Here is a 21,503-nt window from a genome sequence, read left to right on the forward strand (position 1 = left end):
CGCCTGTAACTTTGAAACTAGCGGTCCTCTTAGAGTAATGATTGCAAAATGGGGCCCAAGTAGGTTCAACATGTGACCTTTTAAAGGAACAAAAAATGCAGATCCTATGACTCTAGGGCATCTGTAGGGGAATCCCAGAAGTTAGTTACATATCTGTATTTACTAATTTAGTTGAACTTGCTACTCCTCACAGCCACTTTAGATTAAAAGGACTTCCTTTTTGCTTTTCAATGCCAATATAAGAAAATATTTCAGAAGCAAATTTATGCTGAACCCCACTCTCTTTCTGTAGTGTTTCATCCAAGCTCTTTACATTGTGGCGAATATTCCTATCCTTAATGTATTTAAATGCATCTACATGGCAAAAATAGCCTTTGACATGTTTACAAGAACAGAATTCCACTCTGGTATGTTTCCCATGTGACACTTGGACATTTGTCTACATTGAGAATGTTGACAATTCACCATTTTGTTTCTTACCCGAGTGAAAAGAAGGTGGTTTTATGGAGGCACTCTGGGATTTATTCAGTGAGAAACAGGTTTTGCACTGGCAAAGTGCAGCAAGATCTACCTTGTTAAATATGGATGAGCAGATATCTACTCATTATTCTGAAATGGTTCAGCACATTGTTGCTAGTACCCAAGTGCAGGTCTACAGTAAAGGAGCAAAGCTAAACCTCTCTCACATGTACAGGACTTAAGAGAGCTCACTCTGTAACCTCACAATAGCTGGACACTCAAAGCCTAACCTCAGGGTATCAGAACAATCAAAACCATACAAATCTCACAGTAACAGAAAACACAAAGCCAACAGACTAGTCCCATGTCAATCCATAAAACAAATTTTTCTGTAATAGGACAAAGAAAGTTAATAGATTAAGTTCACTAGAATAGGACACCCAAGTCCAAAATTCTAATTCCACAGAGTAGCAGGACATCCAAAGTCAACATACAATTGTCCCGATAACAGGAAACCAATGACATTAATGTCAATACACTAATGTCATGGTAACAGGAGACTGGAAGCCAGCACACTTAGCTCTCAGTAACTGGACATTTAAAGCCAATACACAAATCTTACGGTAACAGGACTCGCAAAACCAACACATTAACCTCACAGTGACAGGACGTTCAAAGCCAAATACATTAACATCACAGTAATAGGACACTGAAAGTACACACACTTAACCTCACAGAAACAGGACACTGAAAGACAACTTCATGTCCAAGAATTATTTTCTCTCTGTTCTGATGGAGACAGACAAACTGCTTCCTCTTGCACCTACAAAAAATATGCATCAAACCAGGAGCTAAAGCAAACCTTTACAACATCTCATTACACAGATGGTTTGCATATCTCATCTACAGTTAGTGAAAGCTTCTGCTTCTCCACAAATAAACAGATTTTACTTGGATGTCTGTTTTTTTTCCTGAGAATTCAAATAGAACAAAACAAAACTTTGTCTTGCCAGCTAAAAAATCCACTACATGAACAAATCTAACCATGTAAATTCTTCCAGTGCGTCTGGATATATGCTTTGTGGTGTGCAGTAAATTAGGTTGGACTTAGGCCATTTTAACAAATAACAGAATGATTGAAGCACATAAAGAGGTCATTTGACCTGTTAAGATTGCAAGAGCAATCTAGCTAATCCCACTTTCCTTTTGGATACTTATCCTGCTCCCTTCTGAATACTACAATTGAACCCATCTCCACTACTACCCCTGGCAGTGCATTCCAGACCCTAATCACACAAGGTGTAAAAAATTTCCCTCCTGTCACTTTTGGGTTTTTTTCCCCCATGTCCCTAATTGTTGTTCCCTCCACCAAAGGGAACAACTTCTGTCAGTTTGTACCCTTCATGATTCTAAGTATCAGATCTCCTTGAAACCTCCTCTGTTCCAAAGAGAACAACCACTGATTCTCCAATCAATTCACATAACTGAGGTCCATCATCCTTGGCACTAAAGTAAATTTTAAACAGTGATCTGCCAGAAGGATCCCATGGAAGAATATATTTTGAGCTGCTGGATTAAAAGGTTTAGAGGGGTGGGATTATTCCCCACTTGCCCCCCCCAAAACTGAATGGTCTGCCATCCCTCAATGGCACACAAAGGCTACCCACCTGAATGTGATCCTGGTGGGCAGGGACCTCCTGTGGATTCATATTAGTGTGAGTGTCCATCAAATTGAATTACAGGCAAAACATAACTACACCAAATGTAGCTATCAATTCATATGGTTGGACCTGATGCAATTGTAACCTTATTAGGCTCTGGACCAAGTATTTGATGGTCAGCATAGATAGTGAAGTACTTGTGTTTCCAAGAGAAGCCAGGCAAAAAAATATAGAGGTGAAATTAATCAGGACTGTCTAAGATTTAAAACAATGTAAAGCAATAATAGCAGTGAAAGTGCAGATCGCGCCTTTGACGTCAGTATGAATTTGTTTTAACTGAAAATCAGGATGACTAATTTAACAGACTGGTAGAGGGCTGAATATCTGTACCATGATATTTCTTGATCAGCCTCTCCCTTTGTTTTAGCTAATTCAGTGATGACCCCAGTGTCAGAGCCTTTATCCATCACATCAGTTGGAGATACATGTAACATTCAGTGTTGTTACGGTAAAATGTTGCAGTGAAACACAAGTGATGTTGACGGATATGAAAGCTGTGATGCTAGAATGTGGACAGGAAGCAGCTGAAACTGGGAATGTTGAAAAAAAAGCTTGTATCAGAACAATGAATTTTGCCTAGGATTCAGCAGTGAACTCAGTAATCACTAGAATGTTTGGGCTTCAGTTAGCCCCTGGCAATACCTCATTTTAAATTGCATAGAAAATCATAGCGGTAGAGTATCATGCAGTGAGGGATACAATAGGCTCTTTTCTCATGCCCTGCCTCTTGCTCTTGCTGTGTTGAACATTGAGATGTACACTCACTGTTAAAATGAGTACTCTTCACTTGGTGTGCACGTAAATGGCATCATATGTCTCTGCGGTGGTCTATGCTGGTGGGCAGAGTGTAGCACAAATGCTGCCACATGCATACACCAGTGGTCTTCACATGAACACATATTGGTTGCTGCAGACTGCAGATCCAGGTCTTAACACATGCTGATTTGTGGGCGCACAACATAATGGATGCAAACAATTGGTGTCATGCCTAATAAGATGCCACAACACCCTTAGTTACTCCCTCAGGTATGACTGGGTGCTACTAACATCACTGGCTTATAAAGATAAAAGGCTAATTGAGTCCGTCACACAGCACAGAAGCAGGCCCTTCAGCCCACCGTGTCTATGCTGACCATCAAATACTTGGCCCGGAGCCTGATAAGATAACAATTGCATCAGATCCAACCATACAAATTGATAGCTGTATCTGGTGTGGTTACAGTTTGCCTGTAATTCAATTTCAGTTTTGACTGATACTTACTGATGTGCTTTCAGGATAAAACTTAACTGAATTGCCAGTGCTGCTTTTTCACCTGCTGTAATTTACAGTGAATATTTCTGTTCATCAAGTTAACATACTTTCCCTGCTGTTTATTAGGAATGGTCAGTTCACTGAGCTGAATCAAGGCTCACTCCATCATCCTCACACTCTTTCACTGGTCCACTTACAATCTGCCACCTGGTGTTAGCTGCAAATACCAAAACTCAAATTAGCAGTTTACAACATTTTAGATTAAGGAGTTGGAAACAGTTCATTAATTTCTTCAATACTGATCCTTTACTGATGCTAATTTCCTTCAGCTCCTCATCCAATCTAGCCCTGCTGTTCTCCATTACTTCTGGGAGATTTTCAGCATCTTATTGTCCAAGGACTATTATTCCGTAGGTGTACTTTGCTGGATTCTCAAAACTTACAGCAAACACTTAAGGAGATACACAATGATTCTGTGGTTTTTTCAAGTTCCAGGTGTCCTGTAACCACGTCGGTCTTCCGACAATTAGCAACATGAATTGTTTTCAACGTTAGAGGTGAGAGGAAAAAGTCAAAGTAGCAAAGCATGTCTGAGATGCACAGCTTCAGCATTTTCTACGTCAAGATCGTGGAGAATGGTAAAATAAGGAACAGGTTCCAGAACAGAACTGTTGCACTGACAGTTTAAATTTGCCAACATTTTTAATTTTTTTGGATTGGCTAGATGGCCAGCAAGGATTTTTTCTACACTGTCCTGTACTCACATGCAATGAGTATGTTGCAAAAAAGGTCAGCAGATCATTGATTTCAGGGACTCTGGCCTCTGACTTGCTTTTAACAATTCTGCAAAGAATATTTTTTTGCTCAAGTCTTGTTTTGATTTTCACTGTCAGTTGACTATGGATTATAATAAATGTGGGATTGGACAGATGAACAGAAATAGTAATTAACTCTTCAAAGTTGTCTAGTATTGAAAGTTAGGGAATTATAGAGTAAAATGCTCTTCTTGTACTTAGTCTGAGATATAATAGGCAAATAAACTATGGTACAAAAAATATATAGCATCAGGTTTCATTAAATTGTTTGTCCATTTTCTAATGCTACCAATTATATCCATCTTCAGAATTAAACTAACCTTTGCATACTTCAATCTCTTTGTGAGTTATAAAATCTTTTTAAAATTCATCAATCGACTGAGATGTGTTGCATTCCATTTACTCACCTTGAAACAGAAGCAATTCCCAAATCTGGTATAATCTATACACTTTTGTTCATCTACATGGTACTCCTTGATGATGCCATCTAAAGACACGAGGTCTGCTATTCTGCATCAACACCAACTTTCTTAAATCTTTGTTTTCAGTTTTGAACAAGCACCAATTTCCTCTAGTTAGAATATTAAGAGGACCACTGTCTTCAAACCCAGCCAAAATTACCAATCCCTAGCCACCAGTTAATTCCCCCTTCCAACATCTTAAGTTTCTATACACTTTTGAAATACACTTAAGAAACCTGTGATTGAAGCTAGGCTTACTGAATCTGGAGTAAAAACTAAAACTGCTGGAGATACTCAGCAGGTCAGGCACCTTCTATGGGCAGAGTGATGGAACATAGAATCTGTATTAAGAAGGAATTACATTTCTATGGATGACTGGAAAACTTAACTGTGTTCATTAACAAAGCTGTGAACAGAACTGTTGAACAAATAAGCAGTAAGGGAAAGGACTGAAGAGCAGTGCAGACAAAAATGATTTAATGTTGCATGCGACACGACAGCTTGGTAACTTGGCACTGATATGCCAAACCTAGAAGCAGATGAACTTGCAGTGACGTATTGTCTTTTCCTGCTGCATGGTTTATTATGTACATAAATAACATTAAACATCTGGAGTTATGGGAATGATAAAGTTTACACACATTGGGGAAGCAAAAGTCAATCCAAAGTTTGTTGAAATTATACAGCAATAAAGCCTCAAGGCATGAAGAACACAGAGGGAACATATCAACAGTATTAAAGAATCAGCAATGCAAAAAATAGCCTCTGAAATACAGAAAGAACACACATTAGGATTATATGGATGGTCAGGTACACTGAGGGAACGAGAGTCAGGAATGCATAGAACATAACAGCACAGTACAGGTCCTTCGGCCCACAATGCTGTGCCGACATTTTATCCTGCTCTAAGATCTGTCCAACCCTTCCCTCCCACATAGCCCTCCATTTCTCTATCATTCATGTGTCTATCTAAAAGTCTCTTAAATATCCCTAATGTATCTGCCCCCACAACCTCTGCTGGCAGTGCGTTCCACGCACCCACCACTCTCTGTGTAAAAAACTTACCCCTTATATTCCCCTTATATCTTCCTCCAATCACCTTAAAATTATGACCCCTCGTGTTAACCATTGTAGCCCTGGGAAAAAGTCTCTGTCCACTTGATCTATGCCTCTTATCATCCTGTACACCTCTATCGCCACCTCTCATCCTCCTTCTCTGCAAAGGGAGAGGGAGATTAAATCAAAGGGAGATTAAATCAGGCATACTGTTAGTTTCATTTTTACAGGATTCAAAAGCAAGAGTGGGAACCTTTAAAAAGGCAAGTCTCATTGATTAGCTAATCGGAGGACACTTTAACTAATAAAAGGAAGGTAAGGTTAAGTGGAGAGGCCATTTTGGAGCAGCCATTGTAAGTGTGGGGAGCTGAGGCTTTGGCTTGGGAGGCACAGGTCAGAACAGGTAAAGATTTTAGTTTCCTGTTCATCCTTAGTACCTGACTCAGTGTGGGGAGGATGGCAGTCAGGGCAGTGGAATTCTCCTCCTGCAAGATGTGGGGAATCAAGGAACCTCATGGTCTCCCTGATGACTACATGTGTGGGAAGTGCACCCAGCTGCAGCTCCTGACAAACTGGGTCATGGAACTAGAAATGGATTTGGGTATACTCAAGATCATCATAGATACCACTTCTACTGAGGTGGTCACACCCAGGGTGCAGGCTTCAGATAGATGGGTGACCACCAGGAAAAGTAAGGGGAGTAGTCAGACAGTGAAGGGCTCCCTAAGTATACTGGTTAGTGAGGCCATTCCCCAGACTAACCAGTATTCCCCTCACTAACCAGTATAGCTTTTGGATACTGTTGAGGGGATGATCTTTCAGGGGCTAGCAACACCAAGGCTGCCAATGTCTTGAGCCACAGGAGATGAGTAGGATTTTTAATGAATATTTTTCCTCAGCGTTTACTAAGGAGAAAATCATGGTTGCTCAAGAGATGAGGGAAACAAGTAGAGATGTCTTGGAGAACAACTACCAGGGAGAAGGTATTTGCAACCTTGCAGTGCATAAAGGTGGATAAATCCCCAGGGCCCGACTGAGTGTATCCATGGACTTTGTGGGATGCTAGAGAGGAAATTGCGAGGCCCTTGTGGAGATTTTTGCTTCATCTGAAGTCTGGAAGGTGGCCAGTGTAATTCTGTTGTTTAAGGGTAGCAAGGGCAAGCCAGGGAACTACAGGCTGGTCAACCTGACATCAGTGGTAGGGAAGTTATGGGAGGGAATTCTGAGGAACAGGATCTACCAGCACTTAGATAGACAGTCTGATCAGGAGGAGTCAGCATAGATTTGTGTGTGGGAAGTTATGTTTGTTAAATCTTTTAGTTTTTTCTTTGAAGAGGTAACCAAAAGGGTATTGGTATTGGTTTATTATTGTCACTTGTACCAAGGTACAGTGAAAAACTTGTCTTGCATACTGATCATACAGGTCAATTCATGAGGGTAGGGCAGTGGATGTTGTCTACTTGGACTTTAACAAGGCCATCGACAAGGTCCCACATAGTAGGCTGGTCTGGAAGGTTAGCTCCCATGGAATCCAGGGAGAGCTAGTTGGGTGGATTCAAAATTGGCTCAAAGGTAGGAAGCAGAGGGTGATGGTTGAAGGTTGTTCCTCAGAATGGAAGCCAGTGACCAGTGGTGTGCCACAGAGGCTGGTGTTGGGACCCTTGTTATTCATAATTTATATAAATGATTTGGATCTGAATGCACAAGGCTTGATCAGTAAGTTTGTGGATGACACAAAATTAGGAGGTGTTGATAGTGAAGAAGGTTATCATAGATTACAGGGGGATCTTGATCACTTAAGGAAGTGGGCAGAGGAGCGGCAAATGGATTTCAATACAGATAAGTGTGAGGTGATGTTTTCTGGAAGTCAAACCAGCATAGGACTTGTACTATGAATGGGAGGGTACTAGGGAGTGTAATGGGACAGAGGGACCTAGGAGTAGTGCATAGTTCATTGAAAGCAGTGTCACGGGTAGACAGGGTGGTGAGAAAGGTGTTTAGCATGCTAGCCTTCATCAGTCAGGGCACTGAGTATAGGAGTTGGGACATTATATTGCAGTTGTTTAAGTCTTTGAGGCCTCTCTTGGGAGTACTGTGTACGGTTTTGGTCACCTTGTTATAGAAAAGATGTGGTTAAACTGGAAAGAGGGCAGAAGAGATTTACAAGGATGTTGCCAGAACTAGAGGCCCGAGTTTATAGGGAAAGGTTGGCCAGGTTAGGTCATTATTCCTTGGAATGTAGGAGAATGAAGGGCAACCTTGTCGAAATGTTTAAAATTATGAGGGGCATAGATAAGGTGGATAGTAACAGTCTTTCCCTGGGGTAGGGGAATCCAAAACTAGGGGGTGTAGGTTTAGGATGAGAGGCGAAAGATTTAAAAGGGACCTGAGGGGTAACTTCTTCACGCAGAGGGTGGTGAGTATATGGAACAAGTTGCTAGAGGAAGTGGTTGAGGCAGGTACAATAGTATCATCTAAGGAGCACTTGGATAGATACTTGGAGGGATATGGGCTGAACACAGGAGATTGGGGCTAGCTGGGTGGACAATCTGATCGGCGTGGGCTGGCTGGGCTAAAGAGCCTGTACTTGTGCTGTATTGCTCTATGATTCTGACTCTGACACAGAGGGAGTGTGTGTCCAAACACAGGGATCACTTGAATGGTGAAGAAACTAAACAAATATTTTAAATATCTTCAAGGAAAATGCACAAAACCTCCTGAAAATAGTGGAGAACTATATCCATTTGATTTTTCTTTTTATTAACATTTTAGTGTTGCCTGGCCTGTTGGGCGTGTCCCTGCTACAAGCAGAGATAACACAAACAAAGCAGCATAATCTGATTCTAACCACCACATTAACTCATTTGGTCTCACTGCGTCAAAAATATTCCCTTTGTTCTACCCTTTCCCCCTCTCCCCCCACCCCCTTTCCTGCTGTTAAGAACTAACTTGTCTTCTCTCTTTCCTGGCTCTGATGCAGGGTCTTGGACCTAAGACATTAACTTTGTAGAAGCTGCCTGACCTGAAGTGTTTCTGGCACTTTTTGTTTTTATTTCAAATTGCCAGCATCTGCATTTCTTTCAATATTCAATGTAGAGATGGAGACATTGATATAATGGAAATAAGCAGTAGGTATATTTCATGCAACACACACACAAAATGCTGGAGGAACTCAGCAGGTCAGGCAGCATCTATGGAGGAAAATAAACAGTCAAAGTTTTAGGTTCAGACCCTTGATCAGGACTATTTTATAATACATTTTATATCATGAACTATGATATGGTATATTTTACGATAGACAATATACTGTATTAAAATCTAGACTTGGGGTTAGTTAGAAGAGCCTGGTTCAACCTAAGACATTGGGAAGGGGGAATTAACTGGTGGCTGGGGTATGGTATCTTCGGCTGGGTTTGAAGATAATGGTCCCCTTAATATTTTAATTAGAGCAAAGTGAGGCTCATTAAAAACTGACAACAAAGAACTCATGAAGGATTTAAGAAAGTTGGTGGAGATGCAGAGTAGGGAGTCACTTGGAAGCAGACCCCGTCTTTAGATGTCATCTAGGGATGTTATGTAGATGAACAAAAGAAATGGGTGAAGTCTTGATTTAGGGAACCTGAGATGACAATGGGTGAGGTGATGGTGGATAAAGAAATCATTATTGTAGATCCTCTGGCGACAATCAGAATGGAACCAAGCAAAAGGCAGTCCCACTGAGACAAGCAGCAGAGCAGAAGTGTTGAGTGTGAGACAAGAAATGCACCATAGTCATGGTCACTAATAGTGGGTTAAATTCATGTCTTTTACTGGGTTGTTTTATTTCCATGGCAGGGCACACAACTCATTAGAGGGATCAAACCTGGGCACAGATTTGGGAGGTAAAAATATTCAAACACTTGGGAGAGCAAAGGGAGGTTGGAAATAAGGTGGTAGTCATAGGGATGTAGGGAAGGCTTGATGATGAATGGAAATTCTGAACAGGAAGATGAGGTAAGAAAACCACTTAAAACTTTGAAGCAGATGTTATCTGGGAGACAGGAGAATTGTGGGGATATGAAGATGGCTGAGTATTTTGTTTTGTCATGGTTACCTGGGAATAAAGAGTATTTGTACACATTGTCATTCACGTGATCCACGAAGGATTAAATGCCTGGAATTTATGGAGTAAAGGAGTTCGAAGGGGAGAAAGATAAAGTCTCTTGTTGTGCTGCTATCATGGTGAAGTTCAAGATAATGTTATTCAGGTTGTTTGGTGAGTTATTGTTCTGCCACAGTATCAAATGCTGTTCTTTAAATTTTGCTAAAGGTTTTTCAAAGTTCTGCATGCTAATGCTTGACCTCTTGACGAGCTGGAGTACTAAATTTCAGCTTGGAGGAGAATGAGAGGGGCCACTATTAGGTTTCTTCAGGCAATGAGGACAGCTGAACCATTTAGATCCTCTTGTGTCTAGCCTCTTTGAAATGTTTTCTTTTGCTAGGAATAATAATTTGAGGCATTTCTAATATTTCCTTTGCATGTTTTGAAAAATGAGCTGTAATATATTCTTTTTGTAGGTGTGAATTTTAACTTGTGACTCAATCTTCTATGAATCACTGGTTTGAATTTGCATGCCAGGTAGCTGGACTGGCTGCAAATACTGAACGTTAGTTATTTAACACAAAAGGACTGAAAGGTTTGACAGGAAAAAAGACCAGATTACCCTAACCGTGTCAGGCATTCATTGTCACTATCTTTCATTATCTAGTGAGAGATCAGAACAAACCCCTGCTCCCATATGTCCTGCTCACACTGCCTACCTTCACATCACAATAATGAATTTCTCTTCTAACAAGTCTGCATTTCTCTGGTCATCATTGCTTGGCTTATTTCTCCTCCTAGTATATTTTTCTTGTCTGTCCACATTTACCTCCATTGCTACTGTTCATTAATTTTCATCAAAGCTTCCAATGTTGCTATAGATTTTACATGTTCATTGAATACACCTTATTTTCATGTATGCTTAAGATTTAATGAACCTCCAGATTACATCTATTTTTCCCCCAAAACAGTCGGTGTCTCACATGGCATTAAAAAGAGCAGGTAGCTGCAATTAGCTTCAGATTTGTAGTCACTGTGTCAAATTTTCATTACCATAACAATTGTGTAATATCATGGGCTGGACATTTACTGCTACAAAATAGATTCTAATTAAAGAACCAGCATGTATATTGTGCCTTTCAAGGATATTCCAATGATGTTCTGCTCAACTGGAAAAAAGCAGCAATTCCCTGATTTTATAGTGCCTTTTATGACCTCAGGAGATGTCAAAGTGCTTTACAGTCAATGCAGCACTTCCTGAAGCATGAGATAAATGATCAGTTATGTTGGGGAACTGTCCTTCTCCTGCAAATGTTGCCCAGGGATCTACTACTGCTTAACATTGCATCCAAAAGATTCAGAAACCTTGCACTTGTACTTGTACTTTCTAAATCAGGATCTAAATTAAACAGGAACACTGCAAACCACAAAGATGCTGAGGTAGGGGAAGGAAATGTGGTGGTTACAACTAGCACTGGGAAAGCTCAAGTTATAAAAAACTACAATATTTTCCCAGAGTTATTGACCTTTTTCTCTCAAGATCCTGCCTGACCTGTTGAGTATTTCCACGATTTTCTGCTTTCTTTTCAGATTTACAGCAATTGCAGTCTTGCTGCTTGAACATATTTTCTTGCTGTTATTGGTGTGATCTGCAGGCACCTGTATTGTGATTGTGAATATTTCTGTGACTGGATTTTCTGTTTATTCCAATGTTTTAATGCTTAATCAGTTTACAAAAATCTGGCAAGCCAACATAGTAATGAAGGTGCAAATAACTTTGGGAATGTGGAACATGAATATACTCCTGAGGGAATGGCATGAGGTGACTACACTATATAGATGGTTACCAACAGTAAAATTTTCTGAAATGTTTCCAATAAGTATTAATTAGATGTTGATTGTATTATTCCATTGGGAATAAATGTATTTGAACCCATGTAAAAACAGCACATTTCTGGTATTGCTACTGTTCCTTTCAAGGAAAAACTTTTTTTGGTTTATTGATTGTAAAAACAATTTTAAAAACAAACTGGGAACTAATCTCACGGCATTTCCAAATTTCCACACGAAACAGTAGGTCATTCGGCCCAGTGAGTCTATGCTGGCTCAGAGCAATCCCATTCTCCTGTAATCTATTTTTCCCACATTCCCATAATTCTATCACCCAACTACACGATAGGCAATTTAAAACAGTAAATTAACATGCCAACCTGCAAGAGCCTGCATTGTTAGGAAACCCACGTGGTCATTGAAAGAATGTCCACACAGGTGAGGATTGAACCCTGGTTGCTGGTGCTGTGAGACAGCAGCTCTACTAACTGCACCATCCGGAAGAGCATTTATGAATAACAACCTTTTTAACAAAGTAATAACATTTCAAATACAATTTATAGGATAAAACCAAATGATCCAAAAGTATAAAAGGATTTCCAGGATTTTTGTTTCTTTATAGACATTAAAATGGCAAGGTTACTGAAGGGTTAACTGATCTCAATACATAACACGTGAGGAAATACGCAAACTTATGGAAAAGAAACCATGAGGGGAGATATCCAGGTCTGAAGAAGAGAAACAACAGAATTAAAAGCCTTTTCTGTTTGCTGACTATAAGGGTATTAAATCAGGGTAATTACAATGAGTGCTGTCAGTACTTCACACTTCTACAAAGGAGCCCTGATGCATCACCTCAGCAGTAGTTTCAAGTTTTGATACTATGTCAGGATTCCCTTTGAGAACTGTGAGCACTGACATTGCTGTTCAAACCAAGTGTGCAGTGTAACAGTGCACAGCTTAAACTACAGGTCAGTTGACAGCAGCAGAAATTGGAAGAGTTCACATTGATACACCAGGACCCTGACGCAGGGTTTTGACCCAAAATGTCAACAAGTTCTTTCCTCTCACAGATGCTGCTCAACCCGCTGAGTTCCTCCAGCAGATTGTTTGTTGCTCCAGATTCCAGCATCTGCAGTCTCTTATCTCCATTGTGCTACTCTTCTAAGACTGGGTCAAAGGAATGTTTTTGGGGTACAATCATCTAACATGATATCTGAACTTCAGACAGCTAGAAGGTAACATTCACATCTGTAATGGAAAATGGAATTTAAAATCTCTCTCTCTCATGAAAAAAGGACCTAGCGCATGTGAATCTGAGGATTCGGTGCTCAAAGTTGCATCTTAAAATGTGGTACAGTGGGATATCTTAAAAATTTATTTAAAGTAAGTCTAACATGACAATAGCACATCAGAAATAAGTCATCTTATGGAGAGGAGGTAGGTACTCACAATGGATGAAAGATCCACGTTAATCATTTTTGTATCATCCATAACAATTGGCTGTAGACCTGCTACATTCAGTTGTACTGAAGAACTACGATAGACAAAATTCAGAAGCCAGTCTCCCCTGTTGGAGCAGAAAGAATTCTCTTTAAAGCAAAAGGTTTGGAAATCAACAATCTCAAAGATTTTGCCTAAATATTCTATACTGAAAACTGGATATGCTTTGAGCTCATTCTCAGCCATACAACTGGTTTCTCCTTTAAACAACTGCATATCTTTTAAATAAACTATTCTGCTATATGAGGATCACATTTACAAATTTAGTGGCAATTGTTTCAGGCTTTACATTGTTTAGTGAAAAAGTGAAATCCCATTAAAATAAATTTACCATTGAACTTAGTCCAGAATTGCTCTAATTTCAGTCTGACATAGAACCAGGGAAAACAGGCACATGGGAGGTCGTTAATTGATCCAATAAGTAACCCAGTGTGTCTGTTCTGGCTCATTAACAATATGAAGCTAATTCCTTTTCTCTGTCCACTGTCTTGTTTCAGCTAATGCTTAAAATGTTGATTTACTTTTCATATAAAATGTACAGCTTCTCCTGCATATTCTTTGCTCTAATAACTCTCTGCATAAATAAACTTTCCCAAGGATATCTGCTGTGCTTCATTTGGTAACAACCTTGCCTTCAGGTCAGAGTCCCACTCCAGAGACTTGAGCTCAAAAGTACAGCAGAGCCTTCATGATGAGACATTAAACCAAGGCCCTATCTGCTTTCCCAAGTGGACATAGAAGATCCCAAGGCATTATTTCAAAGAAAAGCAGAGTTTTCCAATACTTGTCTCACAAAAATATACAACCCTGCCCAGTATTTATATTTAACCAAAATCATTAAAACTGATATTTCCAATCATGCTTTACACACTTGTTTTAATGTACTCTCTATTACAAACTACTAACATTGTTCTGATTAAGGGCATATCATTTTTGTACAAATGCTTCATTTTTATTTTTGAATTTGATTAAGTATGGAAAGTTCCTTGCCTTCCATAATTAGTGATCCTATTAAGCACAAATTGTATTCCTTCCCTAGATCTCATGCTATTGTTTCCTATCTCAATTCATTATTCTATTTAACTACTTTCATGTTTAAAAAGAAAAAGCAAAGTTATGAATTTTGAGATGTAGCCTTAACGGGCAGGATATGCTTGTGTACCTGCAGTAGCCATTAATTATACGGCCTGCAACCACTTTAGTGAGAGGCTTCCAATGTTTGGCACCTCCTTCCACTGGTGCTCCGAGCAACACAACATCTTCAATAATTCCTTCACAATCTGTATAAACAAAAGGAGGGTATGATGAAACCTCATGCATAAATTATTGATAATCTACAGATTTACTAAGATAACATGTCAATACATAGCAAAGCACACAAAAAGTGCTGGAGGAACTCAACAGGGCAGGCAGCATCTATGGAGGGAAGTAAACAGATGACGTTTCAGGTCGATACCCTTCATCAGGATTGGAAAGGAAGAGGGCAGAAGCCAGAATAAGAAGGCCGGGGGATGGAGAGGAGCACAGGCAGGTGAGTCCAGGTGGGGGAAGGGGGGAGATGCAAGAAGCTGAGAGATGATCGGTAGAAGAGGCAAAGGGCTGAAGGAGGAGGAATCTGGTAGGAGAGGACAGTGGACCATGGAATAAAGGATGGAGGAGAATAGATGGGCAGGTCATGAGGGTGGGGGCCACAGGAATGAGGGAAGACATAGGTGGGGGGGAAGGAGGGAGAAAAATAAAGGTGGGAGAAGTTGGGGGGGGGTTACCAGAAATTAGAGAAATCGTTGAGGCCATCAGGTTGGAGACTCCCAAGGCGGAATAGGAGGTGTTGTTCCTGCAACCTGCATCTGGCCTCAACGTGGCAGTAGAGGCGGCCATGGATAGACATGTCAGTATGGGATGTAGAATTGAAGTGGCTGGCCACTGGGAGATCCTTGCTTTTGTGGCGGACAGATATCAATATGTACGCCAACTTAATTCAAACTGTTAAATCTCATAAATCAACAATGCAATCAAAATTAACCTAATTAGTTTAACAGCTTACAGCAGAAATTCTCTTAATTATGAGAAGGGTGCATTTTGAATGTAATGCAAGGCTTTTGTTTATTTCTTGAATAAATGTATTCCTGTAACCCTGACTTCACTATATTAAATGGTGCTGTTAAATAGTGCAAATGCCACTCATGCACAAAGCCCAACAAAATGGCAATAAAATGAACATCCAGTCAATCTCTCCTTGCTGACACAGGGTGATGGGGAATTGGTCAAGACCTAGTAGTGTAATCTCTGCTCTTTTTGTAATAGTTATCTCTTGAGCTTCACTGAAAACATAGTCCTGATAGGCTGAATGGTCTCCTGTGCTGTAATGATTCAATGACACATGGAATACTTTATGTATATTGTTTTAAGGCACAAAAACCCAATGGGGAAAAAGTGGTTCAGCTGTGGCTAATAAGAGGTTAGCATTAGATAAAAAGAAGACTTATAATGTTCCCAAAGAGACCAGTCAGCTTAAGGAACAGGAAAATTTCAGAATTCAGTACAGGAGAATAACCCAGGCAGGAATATCAAATAGATTATAAATAATTCTACAAGTATGTAAAAAATGAAAAGATTAGTGAAAGTTAATGTGGATCCCTTAACAGAATGAGACAGGAGAAACTATATTGTGAAATAAGAAAATGGCAGAGAAGTTCAACAAGTATTTTGAATCTGTTTGAAGACACAGTAATCCTCCCAGAAATGGGAGAGGACAGGTCTAAAATGAATGAGGAGCTGAAAGAAATCAGCCTGAGTAAAAACAGCTTTGGAGAAATTAACAGGACTGAAACCAATATATCCCCTGGACCTGATGACCTGCATCCCATATTTTGGAGAAGTTAGCTATGGAGATAGTTGGTGCACTTTTTGTCTTCTTCCAAAAATACAAATTCTAGAATGGATCCCATGGATTGTAACCCCACTATTCAAGAAATGAGAGAGAGAAAGCAAGAGAACTATAGCCAGTTAGCATGAGACCAGTAGTGAGGAAAAATGCTAGAATCAATTCTGAAGGAAATGGTTGAAGGCACTTTGAAAACTGAGCAGAGTTAATGTAGATTTATGAAAGGGAAATCATGTTTGGATAGACTGTAAAGAGCTTTTCAAGCTTGTAACTAGTAGAATGGATAAGGGAAAACCAGTAGACATTTTGTATTTGGACTTTGATAACAATAGATAATTAAACAAAATTACAACCCATAGGATTGGAGGTAGTATACTGGCATGGATTGAGGGATAGTTACTGGAAAGAAAACAGTAGGAATAAATGGATCATTTTCAGATTGGGAACCTTTAGCTGAGGTGTTGCAGGAATTGATACTGCAACCTCAGCTGTTCACAGCCAATAGCAACGACTGGAAGAGGGGACATGATTACAAACAAGTTTGCTGACAATACAAAGCTAGGTGCCACTGTGAATTGAGTGGAAGATGTAGAGGGGGTTCAGGAGGATACTGGTAGGCCAAGTGATTGAGCTTGGAAAATTACATTTAAATATGCAAGATGATCCACTTAGATAAAAATAACAGAACAGCAAAGTATTTTTTTAATACTTTTTAAATAGGTTGGACAAAGTTAGGTTGTTTTCTTTGGAGCATCGGAGGCTGAGGGGAGACATGACAGAAGTTTATAAAATTATGAGAGGCATAGGTAGGACAGATGGTCAGAATCTTTTACCCATGGTAAAAATGTCAAATACTAGAAGGCATGCATTTAAGGTGGGAGGGGGAAAGTTTAAAGAAGATATGCAGGCAAGTTTCCTTGTTACTGCACAGTAGCGTTAGCTTGGGTGACAAGCTCAGGTCCTGAAGTGGGATATGAACCCACAATACCCAATTCAAGCAGCAAGTGTCACCAACCAAACTACCATTAAACAGTGCCTAGAATACATCTTACAATATCTACTTCTATTTAATATAATTGAATTACCAGCCTTTTGAGAAAATTAGTCCAGCATTACTAAAGGCCTTAGCAATTAGTAGTGGTGGTGGTGGGGGGAGGTGGGTGGTGGTGGAGGGAGGTAATCAAACTAACACACGGCTGCTGGATTTCTGCTGGAACATGCACTTGCGCTGACATCAAGTGAGGATAAGATCACATCAGTTATGATGATCCTGGACTCACATATATAACAATGCCCCAGAGGATAGCTAATGCTGATGGTACCCATACCCTGAAAATACAGGACCTCAGGTAAGTGTTTGCTGATCTATATGGCTCAGCATCAGATAGCAAGGTGATGACTTCTGCTCCAACACACAGACGCTGGTGTTCATAACATTGATCACGTTCCACAAATGAGTTCACTGTAAATATTTAACATGAAGTTAGTTTAAAGACCATAAGAATGATTCTCTTCGATCAGCTCCATCTGATCTTCATTGCAATGCCTGTCACACCTCACACACTGCCCTGGGCTTATAGCATTCTTATAGTACTAGTTTACAATACTAGAGGTTGAGTGAGCTATTTGCTTAAGATAAGCATTAAAAAGGATTTTTTTTGGAATACTTTCATTAACATGATGAATCCTGCATCAATCACCTGAAAGTTTATAGATGACTGAAAAGGAAAGGTAAGCTCAGCAGTATATTCAAGATACTTTCTGCTTGGAATGCATTAGTGCTGACTCATAACATTCTCAATATCTGCAAGAAGCACACCCAGTATTCACAATCAGAGTCATACAGACAAACAGCATGGAAACAGCATGGCTCTTCCGCCCATCTAATCTGTGCTGACCATCAAGCACCCATATTTACACTAATCCTACCGTAACGAATGTTATTCTCCCCTCATTCCCATCAGCTCTTCCCTTCACCTACACCACAAGAGGCAATCTACAGTGGCCAATTAACCTATTAACCCATTAACCCATATACCTTTGGGATATGGAAGGAAACTGGAGTGCCCAGAGGAAACCCACGCAGTCACAGGGAGAACATGAAAACTCCACACACACAGCACCACAGGGTCAGGATTGAGTCCAAGTCACTGGAGCTGTGAGACAGCAGCTCCACCAGCAGCACCAATGTGCCACTCCAATCTGAATACTTATTTCTTGTCTGTGATCTCAAGTAAATTTAGTGCTTCAAACTGGTGGCTACAGCTTTCTCATGGTATATTGACTCTTGTAGTTTAAAGCAGGAGATTTAAATAAAAGACATTTTTGTTTCTAATTGTGTTGACATCCGCTTTATCTTCAACATTAGACTGTCTCCAAATCTAATTTCATTGCACGTGTATGTGAAAGCACATGCTTAAATGAGAGAGGAACCGACAAGGTTGGCTTTAGTTCATCAGATATCTAGCTAGTCCAACACTTAGTTTATCAAGGTGGTAGCAATTAGTGAGAATAATGATGAGAGGCCAAGACAGGGAAAGCAAAAAGGACTTATTTCTGTTAGCAGGGATGTCAGTAACTTGGGGGCATAGATTTTAGTTCATTGATAAAGAATTGAGAAGTTCTTTCTCTCAAAGAGTGCCAGTGACTGGGAATTCCCTACCTTAAAAGGCAGTGGATGCAGAAACCCTCAGAAAAGTACCCAGATGACCACTTGGAGCCATGAACTGTGGGGATACAGACCAAGAGCTGGGAAGTGGGATATACAAAGTCCATTTTTGGCTGACCTGAAACCGATGGACAGAATGGTCTCCTTTTGTGCTAACGTTAGGGTTGACACGGTGATAGACTTGAGCATCATCAGTGTACATGTGGAAGCTGAATGCAGGTTTCCAGATGATGTTGGCGAGGACAGTACATAAATGCTGAAGAGGCGGTGGCTGTGGAATGCCTATGATGTGACAACTGTACATACACAGCCAACTGTACTTGCAACACAGCTGTAGACAGAGTTCAAACAGTAGAATCCACTCACATTTCTATAGGCAGAGATTGTAGGTCTGCTCCTCTCAGTTAACTCAAACTGATTTCACTTAAAAAGCAACTTTATTCACTGACAAGTTTTCAGGAACAGAATGCTGCTTCCATGAACTAAAAAAACTAGAATCTGATCCCAAGTTCACAATCATACTTGCACAAAACAGGCAGACAACTTTACTGCACAAGTTGCCAAGTTGTAAATCACTGCCTCTGCAAGCCAATCCCCAGGGAGCTGTGACCTGGCTGCAGATTCAGACATGTTTGGCTCTATGATGAACATGAGGGAGTGACTTAATACCTCAGATATGGATATAAAATATAACTGAACTATGTACCAGCACAAATTCAACTCTGTCCCTAAACCATTAAAATCTTGAGCCCATTTCACACAATAACCAGTGGCAGGTGGGGCCAAATATATAGGCGTAAAGTTGTAAAGCACATAAACGGGCCCTTCAGCCCAACTTGTCTATGCTGACCATGATGTCTAACAACACTAATCCCATTTGCTATGTTAGGCCTGTACCTCTCTATTCCTTTTCTTACCCGTCCAAATGGCCTTTAAACACTTTAACCACCCTCTGTGTGGTAAAAGTTGCCCCCAGATCTCCTTTAAATTTCTCCCCTCTCACCTTAAACCAATGCACTCTAGTTTTAGTCTCCCACACCTGAGGAAAGAGTCTCTATCTATCTTATCTATGCCTCTCATAATTCCATAATTCTATAAGGTCACCCCTCAACCTCTTATGTTCCAGTGAGGAAATACACTCAGCCTATGAAATCTCTCCTTATCAGTAAAGCTCTCCATTCCAGGCAACATCCTGGTGAATCTCTTCTGCACTCTTTCTAATGCTACCACCTCCTTCTGGTAGTGTGGTGATTAAAACTGTACATAGTACTCCAAGTGCAGCCTTACCAATGTTTTGTACAGCTGCATACAACATCCCAACTCTTACACTCAATGCCTTGGCCTATAAATGCAAGCATGCTGAATGCCTTCTCACCTTATCCACCCGTGTCTCCATTTTCAGGGAGCTATGAACTTGCACCCAATGTTCATTTGTACATCAGGACATTTATTGTATATGCCCTGTTAGTATTACACTGAATGAAAATCAGATCCGAGTTATGCAAAGGAGGAAAAAAAAATCCAAAGTAAAAAATGAGCTGCTGGAGAAACTCAGTCCAGGTGAATGGTCTCCACCCAAAACGGCGACTGTCCATTTTTTTCTACAGATGCTGCCTGACCTGCTGATTCCTTCAGCAGCTCGTTTTTTCTAGATTCCAGCATCCACAGTCTTGTGTCTCCAAAAATCCAAAGTATATCGCCACTGTGTTACACCATGAAAAGGAATTCACTGAGAATTGTAGGAGGGTATTGAGAGAGCGAAACTAATGGGAGAAGGAGAGCATCATAACATGGCAAAGAGGATCCTAGTGCACAAGGAAAGAAGTGGGAGGCAAAGGTTGCTGCTATATTGGGAGAGGTTAAACATTGCAACAGGAAGACAAAGAAAAGGAAACAGAGAGAAAGAGGGCACTGGGAAAGGAGCAGCCAAGAGTGTTTTTCATTTTATTTTGGATGGATTAATGGAAACACTGACTACACTAAGCGGTGAGATGGCTTTGCATTTTAATCAGAGGTTTCCAAATAATACTGCACTAGTCACGCACGAGTTATTGCACTGATGTGGCCACGGGAGATATTTGAGATAAATAACTTTCCCATATCCCATTACTGCAGTGCATCATCAGTGTCATGATTCAACTTTGCGGGTCATCTTTCATAAATCAAGCAGCAATTTGCAACTTGATTTCTTGCCATTTTCCACAGCCTACATTTCTTTACATCATGTATTACAGGGAGAAGGATGGTGACTGCATATGGAGGAGTTCCTTTGCTTCAGGGCTTGTTTTAAATCTATTTTGGCTAAAGTCTGGAAATTATGATTATCTCTGAGGATAAGTAAGCCAACTCTATAACAAGAGCTTCATAATACACTATTGCATAAACAGCTAGAATATTTGTAGTTATAGTAACACACGACTGCAGTAACGATTTGCACTTAAACACCCCAACGCACTTCACAGAAATGCAATCAAAAATTAAAACCAATCCATGGAAGACATTAGGATGAAGAAAAGATGCTTGTTTAAGAAGATGGATTGTAAGGAGGGTCTTCCAGGAAAAAAAGTGAAATGGACAGCTGAAGTGATTTAGGATGGGATTTCCAAAACATATTAGTTGCTATTATGGCATGTATTATACCCCTAATTGCCAATTAGGAAGATTTTGGCTTGTCACATTAATAACAATGAAATTAACATGAGAAATAGCAGGAGGAGGATCAAGCCTGTTCTGCCATTCATCAGATCACAGCCGATCTGACTGCTGACTTCAA

General features: G+C 40.2%; 1 protein-coding gene across 3 annotated transcripts in view; it reads right to left on the reverse strand.

The window, feature by feature from the left end:
• tmco4 (transmembrane and coiled-coil domains 4) overlaps window positions 1-21,503 on the reverse strand; it is a 78,227-nt gene that overhangs the window by 6,688 nt on the left and 50,036 nt on the right. For all 3 annotated transcript variants that reach the window (XM_052039236.1, XM_052039237.1, XM_052039239.1), the window contains 2 exons: window positions 14,341-14,458; window positions 13,128-13,245 (listed from right to left, as the gene is read on the reverse strand). In XM_052039236.1, coding sequence (XP_051895196.1) covers window positions 13,128-13,245; window positions 14,341-14,458 — 236 coding nt within the window. The remainder of the gene's footprint in view (window positions 1-13,127; window positions 13,246-14,340; window positions 14,459-21,503) is intronic.

This window comes from Pristis pectinata, chromosome 26 (genome assembly GCF_009764475.1).
Source record: "Pristis pectinata isolate sPriPec2 chromosome 26, sPriPec2.1.pri, whole genome shotgun sequence".
NCBI classification, from domain to species: Eukaryota; Metazoa; Chordata; class Chondrichthyes; order Rhinopristiformes; family Pristidae; genus Pristis; species Pristis pectinata.